The following is a 20,502-nucleotide window of genomic DNA, read 5'->3' on the forward strand; positions in this document are numbered from 1 at the left end:
CATGCTAAAGGTCGATGTCAAATGATATTAAACTGACACGTGTCTAAATGGCGTGTATGTTATCAGTTTAGTGTACGTAAAACGAATATTGGGGATTTACCACGAGGAAGCAGGATCAAGTCTGTATTGGTTCGAGTGAACAGCTGTTCAGCTATATCACGGTGTGTCAAAGGGATATCGGAGGAAAGTGATGTTTTAGACGAGCACGGGTATGGTGCTGACACATCTGGAAACATAATCGGGGCGAACCGGATCCAAACCCACGATCATAGGTTTCTGCCACGTCAAGGGAATGCAACTTATATGATGATGATAACAATAATGTATTTGTATCTATTACAGTTCGTTTGTATGTTGTTTTACGCCGCACCCAGCAATATTCCAGCTATATGACGGCGGTCTTTAAATAATCGAGTCTGGACCAGACAATCCAGTGACTGACAACATAAGCATCAACCAAGTCAGCGGGCCTGACCACCCGATCCCGTTATTCGCCTCTTACGACAAGCTTAGTCGCCTTTTACGGGTTGCTAAAGACCTATTCTACCCCGATCTTCACGGGTGAGCTTGATGTGGAAACCGGAAGTGATGCAGTTCTCAGACGTTCACCACTCTGGTGAAACCAGCGAGCACGGGTATGGTGCTGACAAACCTATAAATATAATCTGGGCGAACCCAGATTTGAACCCACGATCATAGGTTTCTGTTGTGCCCAAGGGAGGTTACTCTGTATAGCGAACTGCGTCTTAGACGACTGGGCCACCTGTGCCCACTTGTGAGGATGAAATAAAAATTATAACATGTTTGTAAACCAGGTACAACCGATATACCAATCATATCAGTGACGTGTGTATAAACACTCACCATGTGTATTTTTGATACAACCACGTACATTTCACAACCTGTGGTCGATTCTGACAGTACAAAGTGTTAGAAAACATAAATAAAATCATGATTAACATAGCTATTTATTAAAAACGTGTACAATCATATATATTATATTGCGTAGAAGAGTATAAATCGTATATGTACTGGTTTGGCTTCAGGCACCACTGCATTAATATTAAGAACACTGATCGTCAGTCACTGGCAAGTCAAACAAGAAACAACCAACTCATATAAGATGGACAGACATATCATATTTCCAATGTAAATACAGAAAGTTCATGACATTTTGTTCACGATGTCACTATCTATTCGAGTAACCAACTAACCTACACAATTCCAACAGGTTCTTGTCATACAAACGCTGGAATATTATTGTTTGTTATTATGTATAGATATACTTTGTAGTGAGTGAGTGAGTTAGGTTTCATACCGCTTTTAGCAATATTCCAGTAATATCACGGCGGACACCAGCAATGGACTTCACACATATATACTTGGTAACTTGCATGTATTTTTGATTGTGTGTGAACTATAATCTGTAAACATATTTTTGTGTACTCCCAAAAGAAATAACATTATAAAAAAAGTTATCATCGGGTGGATTTCTCAAAAGACAATGACAAGATGAGTTATGTTGTATTTGGTATACGCCATAATTGAGGTGTGTAGAAGACTTGAAAATGCTTTGGTTTCATACTATCCTTGGTCACTAGGGCTGGGGTTTGATTCGACATTATATATCCATGAAGTGAATCGGGGTTCGGCGTCTGCTTGACGGCGGTCTCGTCTGGTGGCAATCACAGTTCAAGTACCGGAATATCTTGACGCAGTGCTCTCCCTTTACGCTGAATTCCGTGGCCACCAGGTGTCCCTCTCGGCCGACGCTGATGGAGTGTACTGTACCTGCGCCGTCTACAGGGGAGAGGAGTTGTTGAAGGAGAACCCCCCTCTCTGTGTACAGGTTCACCGTGTGGTTGAGGGTGTCGGAAACGAGTACCTCACCCACTACGTTCACACAGATACCCCCTGGAACAAACGTGAGTGCCTCTCCACAGGAACTGGGCCGGAACCGGTTCAAACAGCGGCCATCATACGTGAAGAACTTGACTTGAGCATCGACTGGGTCACTGACGATGATTTCTTCATTCTTGTTGGTGCAGATTTGAACAGGGCAGCTTGAAGTGGCTTTCCCGCCAAATTTGAATGAGTGCAACAGTTTACCCACCCGGCGATGTACTTCTATCGTCCTCGACGTTGTTGCTACTATGATGTTGAATGAAACATCGCAGGCAAGGCTATACGGTTCGTGTTGAGTAGGGAAGAGATATTTGAATTTTCCCTCGGGTGTGAAGACTTGGACTCTTTTGTTGCGTCTGTCCGCCACAGCCAAGTCGCCATTGGGCAGCTCACATACATCAACGGGTTCATTAAACTGACCTGGCTCCGAACCCTTGACTCCAAACTTCACCTTGTATACGCCCATCTGATTGAGGATTTGGACGCGATGGTTGTGACTGTCGGCAACGACGATGTCGCACGAGTCGGTAGCAACCAGGCCACGTGGGTAGTGGAAGTCGCCGCTCTGGGTTCCGAGTTCGCCGGTCCTCAAGAGTAGCTTGTCTGGTCTGAACAGAAATAAGGTTATATATATGTAAATATGAACGAAGAATTGCCCGGGTTGTATATTGAATGTAGGTACATTTTCAACTCTTATTGTCACATTGATTTTATTATCAAACTGGGTTTACATATTTAAAAACAACAACATAATTATCACCTGAAACGTTTTTAGAACCGATATAAAAAAAGGAATCCTAACGTATATTTGGACTGGAGACCCAGGTTGTTTTTGAATTATTGATGGCACTGATATAATTAAATGCCAATGTCGACATGAAGCAGGTGTAATCAGGTACTGACGGTCTCCTGCCCTGCGTCTTCTCCTCGGGCTTCTTGCGCAGGTTCCCCACGTGATCATACGTCTGTCTCAGACCACGTGACAGCAGCCTCGCCTCCCAATCCCGCGGGTCTCTCATTTCCCGGGCGCACTCGGGCCCACAGTCATGAACTGCAATACAGAGGGAATACCAGACTCAAAATATATTATATAGTTCAGACAACTTATATTGTTCTGATAAAGACGAGGTATTTCAGAGCTTACACGAGTTTGGAGTGAGTGAGTATGGTTTTACGCCGCTTTTAGCAATATTCCAGCAATATCACGGCGGGGGACACCAGAAATGGGCTTCACACATTGTACCCATGTCGGGAATCGAACCCGGGTCTTCGGCGTGACGAGCGAATGCTTTAACCACTAGGCTATCCGACCGCCCTCATGATTTTTGAGTATCTTCTTTTTTCGTTGTTCCGGGTTGGACCTGGGGGTCAAACTCATGGCTGGTTGGATTGTTGTTGAACGCCGCACTCAGCAATATTCAAGCTATATGACGGCGGTCTGTAAATAATCGAGTCTGGACCAGACAATCCAGTGATTAATATCATGAGCATCGATCCACGCATCTGGGATCGATGACATGCATCATCCAAGTCAGCGAGCCTGACCACCCGATCCCGTTAGTCGCCTTTTACGACAAGCAGAGTCACCTTTTACGGCAAGCATTGGTAGCTGGAGACCTATTCTACCCCGGAATCTTCACGGGTCTCAAACTCATGAATTGGACAGCAAGCCATGATTGTCGTCAGCGGTGACTAACGGGATCAGGTGGCCGGGTTCGCTCACTGAGTAAATGCTTGTTATCGTATCCCAATAGGTTAGATAGATACTTATGATGTTAATCACAAGATTGTATAGTCCAGACTCGATTATTTAAGGACCCGCGCCATTCATCTGGAATATTGCTGAGTGCGGCGTTAAACAACCAACAAATCAAGCCACAATATAAGATGTTATCACAATCCTATTTCAAATACACATTATATAGTTGTGTTTTGAACCTTAGGTTTGCAGTGTTTCGGCGACTGTTTTCATACTAGGAACGTTTTGTTAACGTTTGTAATTTCTTGGTGAAGTCGAATATTCAAGTGTATACTTTCTTTTGCCCGACACTTTGCATCATAAAACGGGAGGTGTGACAACGGATTATTATAAACGACAGATGGAGGTAATTGAAGCGTTCATAAAATACCATCTCCTGTTGTGTTCGAGTCTAAAGTTCGGACAAGGAGTTTAGCATATCACACTATACTATATAACACATAGTTCAATGACAAAGCCGCATTAAATAAATCTAATCTTAGATCAGAATAAAAATGACAGTCAATGTGAAAGTGTTTCTCATCGTACACAGCATCACAGTTCATTTGAATGTTCTCTGTAAAGACCAGTCTCATCATATGCAGGGAGGGTTGGTTTGTTGTTTAACGCCGCACTCAGCAAAATTCCAGCTATATGACAGCGGTCTGTAAATAATCAAGTCTGGATCACACAATCCAGTGATCAACATCACTAGCATCGATCAACGCAACTGGGATCGATGACAAGCATCAACCAAGTCAGCGAGCCCGACCACTCGATCCCGTTAGTCGCTTCTTACGAAAAGCATAGTCACCTTTTACGGAAAGCATGGGTTGCTGAAGACCTATTCTACCCCGGATCTTCACGGGCCTGCAGGGAGCGAACCACACCTGAACTTGGAGAGTGTGTTTCCTTCATTTCGTCCTTTAACTCAGTAAAGATATGACGTAGGAGTACTCTCATATTTAAAAGTCCTATTATAACATGTTCTGAATTTATTTCCATTCAAGTGCCCTTTGTCGTCCTAAATTTCAAGTGACCACAGTTGTTGTTTTCTATATGAATAAGAACATCTTTTAAGAAGGGGTTGGACTAGTGAAGATCCTGGTTAGAATAGGTCTTCAGCAACCAATGCTTGCCGTAAATGGCGACTAATGAGATCGGGTGGTCAGGCTAGCTGACTTGGCTGATGCATGCCATCGCATCCCAATTGCGTGGATCGATGTTCATGATGTTAATGATGTAAATCATTGTCTGTACTTGCTCCCGTCATATACCAAGGGGGCGGTCGGGTAGCCTGGTGGTTAGAGCGTTCGCTCGTCACGCCGAAGACCCGGGTTCGATTCCCGACATGGGTACAATGGTGCCCCCCGCCGTGATATTGCTGGAATATTGCTAAAAGCGGCGTAAAACCTTACTCACTCACTCACTCATATACCAAGGCTATTGCTCATTGTGGCGTTAAACAACAAACATATATGGGGTGGGGATATACACCGGAAGTGGGCATCCTCCTGGTCTGCGAGATATGGTTTTTTTTGGAGTGTGTGTGTGTGTGTGGGGGGGGGGGGGGGGGGGGGAGATTTGACTCACATGGCCTGTCTCCCGACGACTTGTAGAGGTGTCTGTTTGCGTCATGGTACAGTTGCCTGTAGGACGTGACAGGTGCCCGGGGGGTGGGGGAGGTGTACCCCAAGCTGTACAGTCGGTAGCGGGACAGGTAGTCCACCATAGTTCGCCTGGCACCATATAGATGATTACATAAGTGTGGGTCATGCTGATTTTGTGACACGAATGTATTATAAACATGCATTTCACAAGAGAGGTAACCAAACATCATTTCAATGATATACTCAGCCTGGTTCCCTAGGTTACTGCCCCAGCGCTGCATACCCAGGGAACCAGGCTGTGAGATGTTTTACTCTGACAGTTACTACTCTGCGTGAAGAGATGACAAGTCTTCCACGTGAGGTCGGCAGGTAACGTTCTGGTCAGCCAATGAGCGTGGATGCTTCTGAATTCTCAGAACGATCGAGAGAATCATTCAGAGCAGCATATCTGATATCCGTACCTCGAAACGGGAGTGTATCCTATCGGAATAAAAAATCTGAATAAAATGAAATTAGTTGGTTGGTTGTTAAACGCCGCACTCAGCAATATTCCAGCTATATGACGGCGGTCTGTAAATAATCGAGTTTGGACCAGACAATCCAGTGACTAATATCATGAGCATCGATCCACGCAATTGGGATCGACGACATGTATCAACCAAGTCAGCGTATGAAATTGGAGATGACCACGAATGTAATAATTACTATAATGTTATACACACGATTTTGATTATTGTGAAGAGATATTGTCTCCTATGTTGAAAACTATATCGTGAACGTATTAGTGACATGACATGACGTCAACAAGAATAGGCTGTGATGTCATCGATCGTGACGTCTGAATGTATAACGTCAACAATGCTGTCTGCATTGTGTCAACATAGTGAAAAACCTTTGATCTACGACGGAATGTCTGCCTCGAGTGAATTAATTTTGTTCTGAGCCTTGGCAAGGGAATTTCATCATTATTATGTGAGTTGCGAGTATAGTCTAGTAGCTTATTTATTTTATTTCACACAGTCTACCTTTTCAAGTAAATATAGAAACGTGGGTTTCCTGATCGCAAGTTTGTGACGCCATGGACAGTAAATGCGCCCATACCACGTCACGATGCTTTGGACCTCTTTCGGACACAATAACAACGATGAGACAAGTGGGGCGAATATTGGATCAGTGATCGCACGCGTGGTGTGTCCTTAAAAGTAGGCTGAATGTGAACAGTGTCAATGACGTGGCAAGCTGTCATAAAGATGTTCCATCAAAATAATGACGTCACACCAAACGCTATGGCGTCATGATGCCCCCACGTCACCAATGATACAGGTCACGTGTAAGATTTATTATACGAGTACCTCGTCATATTTTGTTTATTCTGAACCCATATGGAAGTTGAGTAGATCTTGTCACTGGCAAATGTCCACATCCCGCGACATCTCTTTCAAGGGCATTAGTATACCCATATAAACGTCCGTCGTTATTCAGATGTCTAGATTATTTATACAGTGGATCAATATAGGCATGTTTTATAAAAAGATGCTTTCGCACAGTCGGTCGATAATAATGGGATAAAAAGAATATATAACTCGCTAATGTCCATATATTGCCAATACCCTCTCTAGACCAATATGCCGACCGTCATAACCTCCCAGTGTGGAATTTTCAAGGCCACTTCATACTCAAAGGGGCCACTAATTATAATTCGTTATAACCGTAGTTAGTTAAAAGCATATGTACATTATTTATACAACAAAATGACGAGATTAACAACAGTTCGTTATATCCGTCAGTTCGTTACAAGCGTGTTCGTTATAAACGTAGTTTACTGTAATTCGTAGCTCTTTGAATTTCCATCCGATTACTTATTTTTAATTCGTTATAACCATAGTTCGTTATAAGCATATGTACATTATGTATACAACAAAATGACGGGACTAAAAACAGTTCGTTATATCCGTCAGTTCGTTACAAGCGTGTTCGTTATAAACGTAGTTTACTGTAATTCGTAGCTCTTTGAATTTCCATCCGATTACTTATTTTCAATCTCATGAGGCCATTCTATACGAGGTAGGCAGTTATGTTCATTATCTTAATCAGGTGATAGGTAACAGTAATTAGTTGGATAAGGTCTGGGTGATTTTAACTGTGTATTTTTATCACACATCAATACAAGTACTGTTTAAACTGGCTAATCAGCTACGGCTAACTCTTGACACACGATGTCGACATACCTCTAACTAATTTACACTAAGAGTACACGTTTTGCTGAAGTAAATCAAATTGTGCCACAACCGAAGATTAACAGTAACTCAACTGATCGGTAAAATATCCTGACCCGGACTGTATATATACAGCTATTGATTTGGTTTAGGTGAACATGATTGATTGGTGTGTTTTGGGGAGGCCTGTTGATTTAGGTCCGGTTACTTCCCTGTTTTGATTCAAACATTTGCGTTGTTGCTCTACAATTCATAATGATAATACCTTATGGGGGCGTACACATTGTCGGGAAATATGATGGCTACATTACCGTAAAATGTTGCATAGGCGTATTTCTAGTATCAAACTGAATACGCTAAAAATGGGTCATTCGCGTGTCAATATTCATTTCTACGTGGAAAAAAAACAACATAAAACCCATGGCCGATTTTCTCTAAGCTTGAATAAATAAGTTTTACAACAGATTCAGTAATTATATCCTTGGTCTGATACGTGATTGTTAATCAAATCCAAGTTAAATAATGTATTAACTTGACATGTCTATAAACCCATGTAATTACAGCCTTAGTAATCTATGTCGCACAAAGGACAATCAAATAATGATATCAATACAGTATCACCCGACAGATATTAATGTCAACAGTTTTTAAATGACAGTGTTTCGCGAAGTTAGTACGAAAGGTGTCCAAATCTCGGTTATAAACACAAGGGAGGTAACTCGATGACCGACCGTGTCTGTCGCCTGTCAAAGTTATTGACAACACAATCAAGAATTTTGCCTCCTATCCCCAAGTTAACATAAGTGGCCAATCACACAATTCCTGTACACAATGTGACCTTCAGACACTGTATTGTGGTGGTGCACGTTATATATATATATGTTTCAATTTATACCAACCTACCTGCCTCGATATCACAATCTTATCGCCATGATGACATATGATCCGATAGCAACGCGTCGTTGACAACCTGACCAAGTCCTACGACGCATGCGCGCGGCGTTGCATAACAATCGGCTCAGCTGTTTATCATCGAAAGAACAGCTGTGTTTCCAATCTCGTCAAAGCGTTCTCAAAAATATTTACTTGAATGTGAAAGAATCGATGTTGCCCCATTCGGCTATTTTTTAACACAAGTTTGCTATGCATGCGTGCTTCTATTAATGGCAAAGTAGTCAATAGGTATAAAATGACATGTCGTTTATATACGATTGGAGATTGTTTTCTTTAACTGAACAGCATTTTTTCTGTGAGTGAATGAGTAAGTATGGTTTTACAACGCTTTTAGAAATAGTCCAGCAATACCAAGGCGGAGTACAGTTCACTTAGTTTGTTGGTTAACGCCGCACTCAGCAATATCTTAGCTATATAACGGCGGTCTGTAAATAATCGAGTCTGGGCCAGGCATTCTAGTGATTGACAATATGAGCCTAGATCTATGCAATTCTGATACGATGACATGTATCAACCAAGTCAGCGGACCTGACCACCCGATCCTGTTAGTCGCCTCTTACGACAAGCATAGTCGCCTTTTTCAGCAAGCATGGGTTGCTGAAGATCTATTCTACCCCGGATCGTAATGGGTTCAGTTCACTTAGTGTTATACTTGGACATACAGACTGACCCTTATAATTGTAGTAGCTGCGGTTGCTGTGTTTTTGTTGAAATGCATTTATTTTGACAGGGTTTTTTTCTTCTTCTTTTTTCATGGTTTTCGCATTTGTCTGATGACTTATTAGATCTAGCGTTTGATGTGTTTTTAATTGTGTCGGTATTTAAATCTGTCACTACCCGTAAAGATCTGAGTGAGAATTGATATTCATCAACCCATGCTTATCGAAAGAGGCGACTAGCGGGATCGGGTTGTCAGGCTCGCTGACTTGGTTGATGCTTGTCATCGTATTCCATTTGCATGGATCGATGCTCATGATGTCAATCACTGGACTGTCTGGTTCAGAATCGATTATTGAAGAATGCCGTCATATAGCTATATAGCTGGATCTTCACTTCTCTCTTATTTTTTTCGTTTTTATTTTGGTTTTATCTTCTAATATTTATAAAATAAAGCATTTAGGCAATGCAAAAAAAAATAACAGATACATTTTAATTAATTTTCTGATTGGGTTTTGGGGTTTTTGTTTGCTCTGAAACCGATGTTATGGAAAAATTACCCTTTTCGTTTGAAAATATGGAAATGCTTCGAACGTTTAGGATATTGCAATTTAAGACTTGTGTGCAGGTTTACCTTTACTCGTTCTGAGGCGTTAATTTTGACATGAAAACGAGAAATGAAAACAAGATACAGGCTTTGTTCCTTAAGCCGTAGTTTTCACTCTCTGGTTCTCCCAAGGACCATGTGTTACTGTCGACATTCAGAACTTTAAGAATATAGAACGACTCGAAATAATGACAGCTGCTCAAAAGTCGTGTGTACAAAATGTACAGTTTAATTTAATTGTTATTCTAAATGACTGGCCGGCCCGTGTTTTCCTCTGTGATAATGTTAAACGCAGAAAAAAAATGCTGATCATGTACAAACACAAAAGCGAACCAGCAGACTTTACATCCATGGAGGCGCCTGACAAAAGTCATGTGTCTTGGCGATACTGAATGATGCGCTATTAAAATCCCATTAAAACCCGGGTGCCTGCGGCTATGCATTTGGATTTACCCGAGGTTAAACTGTTGTGTGTAGATGTTTGCCTAAACCAAAGAAATACAAAACAAAATAGTTTTTTTTTACGGCTTAATTCCATGTTGTATGTGATATTAATAAGTCTTGACCAGCGGGATTCCGTACGAGCTGTCTTCCCCGTTGGGAATCTGACTCTGATCATTTAACGGTGTGTGTGTGTGTGTGTGTGTGCGTGCGTGCGTGCGTGCGTGCGTGCGTGCGTGCGTGCGTAAATACCGATGTTTTCAATGCCATGTCATGAGAAAATATGTCATATGGCCCTGCACATTTTCGTGAAGGTTCAGCTCTATGGATCTTGCGGATTCTGAAAAAAACTTGCCTTGGCCGTTTTGACTCAAAATCCATAAGGCACTGCAATATCGAAGATGGCTTTGATTACCAATGTTCTGTTTCGAAAAAAAGGTGGTGTTTTGGACAAAATTCGCGTCCCTACGTTTAGGCTCTGAACATGACCGACACCCTACTGCACAATTCTCCCCAGAACATCGTATCAACACCGTGACTGTGACGATACAGGGCATCTGACAAGGAAACTACGCTTGATCTTGCAGTGCGTAGAGACCAACCATTGTATGTTCTAGGGGGTAGAGGGGTGGGGTTTGGGGTTTTGAATAATGTGTTCCGTTAGTATATGGGAAAAGTCATTGGCCTCAGATTTTTAATAAAATACAATGTTCATTGGACGAATTCCTGATATATTCATAATAAATGTATAAAAGTTTGCACACCATTTTTTCGATTCATGCCTCAATGAACCGAAGAAATGCACAGTTAATCCTTAAATTAACGTTTGCGTTCATATTGACATGTTATAATACAGTATACACGTTTAATATATATCCACATACGCGTACAACCGATTTGTAAATATTCTCTTTCATATATCTTCGGATAATAGATTTTTGGACAAGATATGTTTTCGGGCGGCCATGTTTATCGCATAACTCGCGCCATAACAAGGGGGGTGGCGTCACACAGACATTGTAAATACGCAGATAATGGCATATTTTTAAGATAACGTTGTCTTTCATAAGTGAGTGAGATGTTTTACAGTTGTTCATGTGATTAGCGAGAAAACTACGAATGTTTCTTAAGCGTCCGAAAACCTATAACACGGAGATGAATATGTTTTCGATATTTCTGGGTTTTTCTCAGTTCAGACAAAAAAATGCTTGGAGGATAACCTACGAGCCACGAGGGGTTATGGGCTATCTGTCCCGAGAGAATTAATTATATAAGTTCTGAGCCACGAGCGACATGCAGATCATCGGACATTCCGAGTCTAGAGTACATGAGTAGGTTATTCTGTATTTTACGAGTTTTTTCGTGATTAAATGTCGAAAATGTGGGCTTCCTCATCGCCGGGTGAGACAGCAGCTGAGTAAGCCATTGTTGGAACGACGTCATAAAAATGGTTTGTGGCGTCATGAACAGTGGATGACGCCATCTTCAATATTAATGCGACAGTACGTACGCTCCTATGACGCCATTTTGCTATGGGCCTCTTCTCAAATATTGAAAACAATGGAACAAAAGGTAAGAAATAGACAATCAGCATGAAGAAACGGATATAATTCTTAGTGGGAATTATTTGAAATATGTTCATCTATATCCGCCCTCCTATGAGGAATATATAGTCTCTATAGTTAAAATAAGATAATACGCTTTATTGGGAGACCAGTCCGTAAGTAATGTTCAGATTTATATTTTCATATTTGAAAAAATACAACTGTGACTAACACAAAAATTCATGTATCATGTATACCCTTACAGCGTAAACCCCAACGTTGACTGGTACCTACGGGACATCTATACATAAAAAAACAGGTGCAGGAATGGCTCCTTTGCAAAAACGTCCCAGACAATTTGGAGAAAATTGCCACAAATTTTGTTAAAATGGACCCAAATAAAACTTAGTTATCTAGTTTATACAGTCATTACATGGGACCGTCGTCTACCATTTTGAATATTTATTGTTATTTTGTTTGTTTTACATTAGGACCATTGTCATATAAAAAGTAAGATAGGCCAGAGACAGTGACACATACTGGAGAAGTGATGACTGGTGATGGCCCCAAATTGATCCCATGTATTAATTTTTAGGATTATGGAGGATAGTAGTTTAACAATATTTATTTTAAAAAGGAAATGGGTGTAATACGAGAGTAAAAGTTTATTCTAGCCCTAATATAGACAGAAAAGAGGGCCCAAGTAAAGATTGAAATATATCCCTAAGATCGTACAGGTTTTTATTGTGATGGTATAAAGGCGAGATCAGTGAGGCTGAAGACCTCTTGTCCTTGACTTTCTGTAAACACCACATTCAGGAATGGTCTTATATTTCAAACTTGACTTTTTATTCTTGAACTGAAAGATTAACATATGACAGTTATCCGCTGTATCGCCTGTGATTTCATTTTGGGAAGCAGTATCGTGCTCGAAGAAACGACCTTGACCTGCTCCGGAAGTTGTGGAATTTACAAAATGGCTGCTTCTCCAAACACTTCTGCGGCTACACTCACACCAAAGAAGAAAGATGAATCATTCCTTGATAAAATAGGAACTTTGGCAAGGAAGAAGAAAGCCAAAGAAGGTTTGCAATTTTGAACGTGGTTATTTTGTTGTTTTCCAATGTTTTGATGTGGTATTATACAGCTCTTTATCACCTCGCCCACAGATGTCCCGGGTCGTGTGTAAATAGCCATAAAAGGAAATATCGCACAATTTCTCGATTGGATTTTTTAATTTTTTGAATGAGAGTGTATTATTGAAATGTTGGTGGTTAGTGTATGTGAATTAAATTAAAGAGCTTCGGATGTAACAGCCATGCTTCATTCATGACTCACGTTGACAGCAGTAAACATGGTAAACAGTCACAACCCCGAGTAAACAGACAAACGGTGCCAAGTCAGCCCTGAATACCAGAGACCACACCAATGTTTTGTTTTATGGCATTCGGGGACACCGTCAATAATCTGTCATAAAGCAACACCTAAACTGTTCAACTGTAAAAACTCAAGAGGCTGTGTACAGGTACTACAGATAAGTACCCCCGGTACGTTTCTGTATCCTGACGTACCCTATTTTCGAACAGTTAAGATGGCATTCCTGATATTTCGATGAATGAGTGAATCCAAATTCAAATTCTGCATCATATCAGTGGGTGATGTCTTCAACAATAGAATTCAGTTACATTCCGAAGAAAAAACTCTTTGATAAAAGGCGTGACCTCCATTACCTTGTCTGGAGACTTCTGCTGCACTCGAGTGACGTCACCTATATTGTCAAACACCTGATTGTTTTTGTACATTACCAGGGTTTTCATGAATGAAGAGACATGTTTAGGTGCACAGTTCTCAACATAATTCTTGGGGTCGGCATTAAAACTAAAAAAGTAATTTATAGTTTGATACCTATTCACAAAATATGAATATTTGTCACATGATTGTGTTCACACTGTTTCACTCTTCCTTTTCATCATGACACAGGCACCAAAAGTCTGAATAACGACAGAATTTTCTGACAGGTGTTCAGTACTTCACATAAACTCAATATGTTGACAGACCGAACGCATGCATTCTCAAGTCGGCAGCTTTGATGACGTCACACCTCTCCCTTTAATGTGACAATATCAATATCAAACACGTCGTTAGAAAATAGGGTACTTGACGATAAAATCATGAAAATGAGAGGTACCCTAATCAAAATCAGAATACAGAAAGACACCCAAGGATGAGTCCATTCTGCTGCTAGCCGTATTGTGCAATGCATTTGACCAGTTCCTTGAACACTTACGTACCGGTATATATACGACCTGTCCTGGATGCCAAACGCGGTAAAATTCGTCATGGCATGACACTTAGTATATGTTTCTCTCGGTATTTCCTTTCCATAAATGGATCCGAACTGTCATACGTTTGTATGAGATGCATTCCAGCGTGTCATATGAGAAACGAGCATACACAGTAACATACATACATTATTCTAATATTCCACGATACACAGCATTATCCAGCATGCACTGATCATCAGGCAAACAAGAACTACAACACGAACAGGCGTCGGATTGAGGAATATGGACTCGTCCGCCTTTTAGGGTACTGGGTACCTTTCTGTATTCTGATTTTGGCTAGGGTACATATCTGTATACAGAAACGTACTTGGGGTACATATCTGTAGTACCCGTGCTGTGAAAACGAATTAGGGAACAATGACAAGTATATAGGGAAATAGGTTTTACTTTCAGTACATTTGAATAACGCGCATACAATTTCAACACGTCAGAATCCAATGTTGAGATGTTTTTGTGTGCACTGTTTCCAACGCGTATTTGGTAGACAAGGCAGGGAACCCATGATAGCATATCATCTTACAGTGTCTAAAACTAGGTGTTCCCTTGTTCATTTCTATCAGTAAATATAGATGATTCAGATGCAAACCAAATAAGGATGTTTGTAAGTTTTGATCTCCCTTTATGAACATGGCCTTGTCAAGGATTAATCATGTCATGGTGAGAGGCTGATATTCACCGCCATGTCAGCAATGTCAGTGGATATTCCCAAATTGTTATCCCAAATTTACCAATTCTTGTTACATGAGATATAACTAATGCTATGGTGGAACTTCACTGACCAATTTGAGCAAAATAACTATTTTCTCAAAACATTGCCTCCCAAGGGCACTTAGTTTGGAATTGTGGCCAATCCCTGCATTGTAGATCCATAGTCGCATCTCATATTCCTGAGGCGGTCTGGTAGCCTTGTGGTTAAAGTGTTCTCTCGTCACGCCGAACACCCTGGTTCGATTCCCGACTTGGTGCAATGTGTGAAGCCCATTTCTGGTGTCCCCCACCGTGATATTGCTAAAAGCAGCATAAAAACCCTTACTTCCTCACCCACTCTTGTTTATCTTCTTCTGTGTGCTCATCAGGGTGGTTACATGCCACAGCACATGAAGAAGCTGCTAAAACACAATCTCATTAAAATCAGATCTTAGTTCTCGCTTCTGCTAAACAAAGATCTGAGGACATCCCATTACGGGTCACGTCAGAACGACCTTTCTCGAATTTTGACCGAACAATGAAATGACTGACAAGAAATCGACATTAGCCAATCAGAAGGCAGCTTTCTCGAGCTGTACGACACTAGTTTCAAACAGGTGACTACGCTTCGAAACATATTTTGACGTATTCTCGATTACAAAAATTAAAACTGATAAGAAGAACACTCTGGAATGGCTTATAGATGGCCTAGATTGTATGGATATAATCATAAAACCCGTAACTGTCGTTCGGAATACACTGTGTCAAATATTTCGTGGTTGCATGATTAGAAAACACGTTCCGACTGTCACTTTCATGATCTGGTAAGCGACGCTTTGATTGGTCGGATGAAAGGTTGTTCTGACGTGACCCCTAATGGGATGTCCTCAAATCTTTGTTTAGCGATAGCGAGTTCAAAGATTTGATTTCAATGAGATTGGCTAAAACAATGTTTCTAACAATAACATTTACTTTTATGAATATGAATGAAATATCCCAGTGACTACAAAATCAAGCAAACTATGGTATATGATAAGTATCTCTACATATGTAATAAATCACCATTGTTTTCTGATATCTTTTAAGAAAAAGGAGCTGATTAAACTCCTGGAGAAGTACATTGTCTGCTTGTGTGCATGTCAGAGTCACATTACCAACCGTTGGTCTAACATATGATAATATTTGTGTTTAAATTTAATGCATGTATAAGGTGACACCCTTTACAAGATCGCCTGCGACATTTATGTTTGCCGTGTTAAAAAGAACTTATAGTTATATTCATCATCATCATCTTTATTAGACCCTTGGGGTTGCACGAGTGATTACAGGCAAGGGTATGAGTGAGTGAAGTAAACTTGTAAATAATCGAGTCTGGACCAGACAATCCAGTGATTGACATCATGAGCATGGATCCACGCAAATGGGATACGATGACATGCATCAACCAAGTCAGCGAGCCTGACCAACCGATCCTGTTAGTCATCTCTTACGGCAAGCATAGCTGCTGCGCGTGGCGTTAAACAACAAACTAACAAGTACAAATATAAGAAACTTGTCTCAAACATTTTGTCCTGCTTTTGAAATGTGCATCATCCATTAGTTCCTCGTTAACCTAGTAATGCACATCCTGTTGTAGTGACTGAGCTACAAGAGGAAGGGAAAAATGCCATTGAGTCTCCGACCAGCCCCTCGGTGCCGGACATCGGACCTGAAGGTTATCTTCTTGGTAAGTAAGCATAAGAATACTTATCATCATCCATTCTCTCAGTTGATTTACTTTGAATAGATCTCTTCACATTGTGTTCCAGCGGCTAGTGTTGTTATTGGGTGGTTTCCATGGGTAACCTGGTCAATGGTTTTCTCACACCTATGAATACGATGAGGTCCACATTGAGGCACTCTTGAGCTTTGCAGTCTGAGGGTCAGTTTGCCAAGGGTAGACAATTCAGGCCAACACTTCCCCCTGTCCTCAGATAACCATTTTAATTTAAATGAATCTGAAAAATGACTGCAACACAATTTTTGAAAACTGAAAAAAATTGCTACAAGACATATCCAAGTACCTATCAAGCTATTCTAACAAGGAATCTCTCTGTATATAGCAGTATCCTATCATTATATTGCCCTGACACTGGTCAATGCATAACAAATCTTAAAACTTAGAGGGGGCTGCAGATAAGAAAACAGTGATGTGAAACATTATACACATGTGCTAGAAGGAGATCTTTCTGTCATTCAGTTTTGGGGGCACAGGTGGCCCACTTGTCTAAGGCGCCGCAATTCGCTGTGCAGAGTTGCGTCCCTTTGGCATGCCAGAAACCTATGATTGTGGGTTCGAATCCTGGTTCGTCCTGATTATGTTTCTGGGTTTGTCAGTGCCATACCCGTGCTCCTGGGTTTCACCAAAGTGGTAAAAGTCTGAAACCTGCATCACTTCGGGCTTTTTCCCACATTAAGCTGACTAGCCGTGATATAACTGCAATACTGTTAAAAATGGTGTTAAACCCGACTCACTCAGTCATTCAGTTTCATTCATTTTTTATGGTTCGGTGTCTCAGTGATACCCTGCAGGTGAAGGTTTGACAGAAGCTTGAGTTGGAGCAGGATCAATGTTAGACATTTTCTCAACTGTTCAAGCAACAATGAATCATTACTACCAGTTGTGGGTGATAAGGTCCAACCTATTCCAAATGCTTCAATGGATCCAGATGTAACTATGGTAACTATTTTAACAGGTGAGAAGGAAGAAAGATCCATGATTGAGCCAGGATCTCGAGATGATGCCAAGTTAAATCAACTCATCAAGGTACGTCCATTGAGCAGTGTGTCTCGTAGCTGTGAAGTCTGTATTAGATGACTTCATGAACATGATGAATAATGCTATTCGAAAGTAGCAATTAATATGTATGATAATAATGAAAATAAAAATATAAATGTGTACCTTTATGGAATGTGATTAGTAACAATTTAAAGGTGTAACAAGAATTGTTTATATTTTTTACTTTTTTTGACAAGATATTCATAATTTCTGAATTTTTGAGCTTATCCTATCTTACTCTCCATGCTCTAAGCATTCCTCTTTCTTCTTTTGATCCGTTGCGTGGAAATGTCCTTGATCAAAGTTTCCAGCTTCTAAGCTTCCTTTGCCCAGCCACCCATGCATCACCATGACAACCACCCCGGTAGCTAGGTCATGCACTGGGATCTCGTGCAGCACGCTGTCCTCCATCTGGTCCATTGACTGCCTCACCATTCTCTTTCTTTTTCTCGCCTCCCTGTCGAGACAAACTTCTTCTTTTTTTAGAGAGAGAACTTTTAAGCCTTTATTTTTCTCAAAATTAGGGGGCACTAATTGCATATAAATATGTGTAAGACGCAGCCAAACGTCCAGCCTGCATGAAGTGCACCCACATATTTACACCAGTGGATCCTCATATATTATGCTGCGATTGTCGTGGAGTGTCAACCGGGTTTACAGTGTTCGGAATGCTCTCATTTCTAACAAGAGGCATTTACAGACTATCTTAAAAAATGCCAGGAGAGAGGGATATGCCGATCTCAATCCAAGGATACCAAACATGGACACTCTGCGTCCAGGAAACCTAAGCGTGTTGCCAAGACTAGCAGTTATTCAACCGTCAAATCTGTGCTAAAGCAACCACCATCAGCCATGCTTACTTCCCTGTCAGTGGAAGAGATACCGTTTCCGACAGTTTTCTGCATGTAGAAGCTCCCGCTGGTTCTTCACAGCCTAACAGCGATCCACCAACTACAACGAACCCCCAGTCAACAAATACGTCAGACAAACATATGGTGCTTGCTGTAGAATTTGACCAGATTACCGAGATATGTTTATCTTCTTAGACCCGATCTACAGGAAGTCATCGGATCGGATAAGGATCGACTCTCTATGGGTTGATATTCAGATCACCCTCCTCAAGGTCGATCGTCTCAGGAACACACTTCCACATCGAAACAGGGAAATTACTCGGATTCAGAGTGTTCACCTCTCTACAGATCGATTGTATGGACACGAACTGAGGGATTCTCATACTACAGATCAACATTGTCACCTCGACCGATCACGTTCATCGGATTCAGACTCACGGCATTATCCCTAACGCTTTGGTTATGATAGAGATGTGGACTGGGATCGATATCGATCTCCATCTCACTGATACCAACCTATGAGATACTATCCTTATCTGACAAATGATGGATATGGAGATCATCGATATCGGCCCTACCCTAAATATCCTTCGACGCCGGACTATATAGATACACTGCTCTTCCCCATCCACATTGAGATCGAAATCAATATAAGGATCGACAGATGGAACGAGATCGACCCTCCTCACACTCACGTTCTGAATCACCGATAGAGACACACATGGACCAGCGATCTCCAGACAAGTCGCACCCTCCAGTTGTGACATTTCCCTCCTTACCTCCAGTGTCGAACCTGGTTATTAGTACGGCTCCTCCAGTATCCCCTATCAACTTCTTGGGATCAGAGTGATTTAGCTGAACAAATCGGATCTCTTCTTCAATCACTGCAACGGTCTTACAACAATGCACCGAACAGTCAAGGACAGATACAGGACTCGCTACTACAACGACACCAGAAACGGAGACAAGGGATAGAGATAATAATACATCTACTCCGTCGGTTGCTACTTCTGAAAGTCAGAGTTCAGGCAGTTTCGCCCAAGTTGACCCGTCCCTAATCCTCAACTGGATCGCGGACACCCTCAATCCACCTCGTAGTACTTCAGAGGACGACATCAACTCAGGTTTCGTGATGACATCTAACCCAGCTTCTCCTGTTACCATACCACCACCAGCTATCATGTTGGACTTAACTAAGAATTTGAATGAGGCATTCGGGGCCTTGCGCAGACAGAAGGACTAGTTTCCGATGCTGAGATTCAGCATAGCTGATACAGGAACTCATAGAATGATACTGGGGCGGTTGTCATGGTGATGCATGGGTGGTCAGGCAAATGAGGCTTAGAAGCTAGAAACTTTGATCAAGGACGTTTCCACACAAGGGATTGAAAGAAGAAAGAGGAATGCATAGAATGAGACAGGATAAGTATTATAAATATACAATTTATTGTAAAATTTACAATTTTATGTGGATTAACATGTTTGGCTGGAAACAGACAAAGACATGTATATGGTGTAACAATGGTATTCTACTGTAATGGCATCTATGATATGTAGTGTCCTGTGTATTTTCAGGTGCTTCTTGACTGGATAAACGATGAGCTTGCAGATCACCGCATCATTGTAAAGGACATCGAGGAGGACTTGTTTGATGGCCAAATTCTTCAAAAACTCATTGGTAGGCATTTAATTTCATTCGTTAATTTAAGTGAAGTGAAGTGAAATTGGGTTTAACGTCGCGTCCAAGATTATTGCACTTATATAGCGACCGTTAATTTAAGAAAATATAACCTGCTTGGAGAATTAGCTTGTTCAGGTGAATGTAATGTGATAATAAGACATAAGATCTGAAAATGATCATCACATTGAAAATAATAACTGATGCATATTTCTATGATGACAGTATTTAATTAGTGTTTTGGTGCAAATTAGTAGTTTTTATTTAATTTATTTTGTTGTTAATGATGAAGTTGAAATCTTGATATGCAGTGGTGTTGATGGCTCTTTCAGAGAAGTTGTGTTGGATCTGTTGTTGTCCTGGTGTTTCGTACCGGGTGGCATCTTTCAGAGAAGGTGTGTTGGATATGGGGTTGCCATGGTCAGTCATACATGTGGCATGTTTCAGAGAC

The 20,502-nt window shown here is 41.1% G+C and overlaps 2 protein-coding genes across 4 annotated transcripts in view; one reads left to right on the top strand and one right to left on the bottom strand.

Annotated features, from left to right (window-relative positions):
• Positions 1-949: 949 nt before the first annotated feature.
• Positions 950-8,460, bottom strand: LOC124147661 (tripartite motif-containing protein 3-like). Of its 3 annotated transcripts, none has more exons than XM_046518351.2 (4): positions 8,373-8,460; positions 5,237-5,382; positions 2,809-2,956; positions 950-2,513 (listed from the first exon to the last, which is right to left on the bottom strand). In XM_046518351.2, the coding sequence occupies exons 2-4, from the start codon at positions 5,373-5,375 to the stop codon at positions 1,622-1,624; spliced, it is 1,179 nt and encodes a 392-aa protein (XP_046374307.2). In that variant the 5' UTR covers positions 5,376-5,382; positions 8,373-8,460; the 3' UTR covers positions 950-1,621. The 3 variants fall into 3 exon arrangements, with proteins under 3 accessions (XP_046374307.2, XP_046374306.2, XP_046374308.2); XM_046518350.2 differs by having other exon boundaries at positions 8,369-8,442; XM_046518352.2 differs by lacking the exon at positions 5,237-5,382 and having other exon boundaries at positions 8,373-8,398.
• Positions 8,461-12,631: 4,171 nt separating this feature from the next.
• The window catches only part of LOC124147662 (beta-parvin-like), a 98,895-nt gene continuing 91,024 nt past the window's right edge, over positions 12,632-20,502 (top strand). Inside the window, exons 1-4 of the mRNA XM_046518353.2 lie at positions 12,632-12,757; positions 16,341-16,430; positions 17,440-17,510; positions 19,949-20,051. Of these exons, the coding sequence (XP_046374309.1) occupies positions 12,649-12,757; positions 16,341-16,430; positions 17,440-17,510; positions 19,949-20,051 (373 nt within the window). The 5' untranslated portion in view covers positions 12,632-12,648. The remainder of the gene's footprint in view (positions 12,758-16,340; positions 16,431-17,439; positions 17,511-19,948; positions 20,052-20,502) is intronic.

The sequence above is a fragment of the Haliotis rufescens genome, unplaced genomic scaffold (assembly GCF_023055435.1).
Source record: "Haliotis rufescens isolate VD_foot unplaced genomic scaffold, xgHalRufe1.0.p SCAF_32, whole genome shotgun sequence".
NCBI classification, from domain to species: Eukaryota; Metazoa; Mollusca; class Gastropoda; order Lepetellida; family Haliotidae; genus Haliotis; species Haliotis rufescens.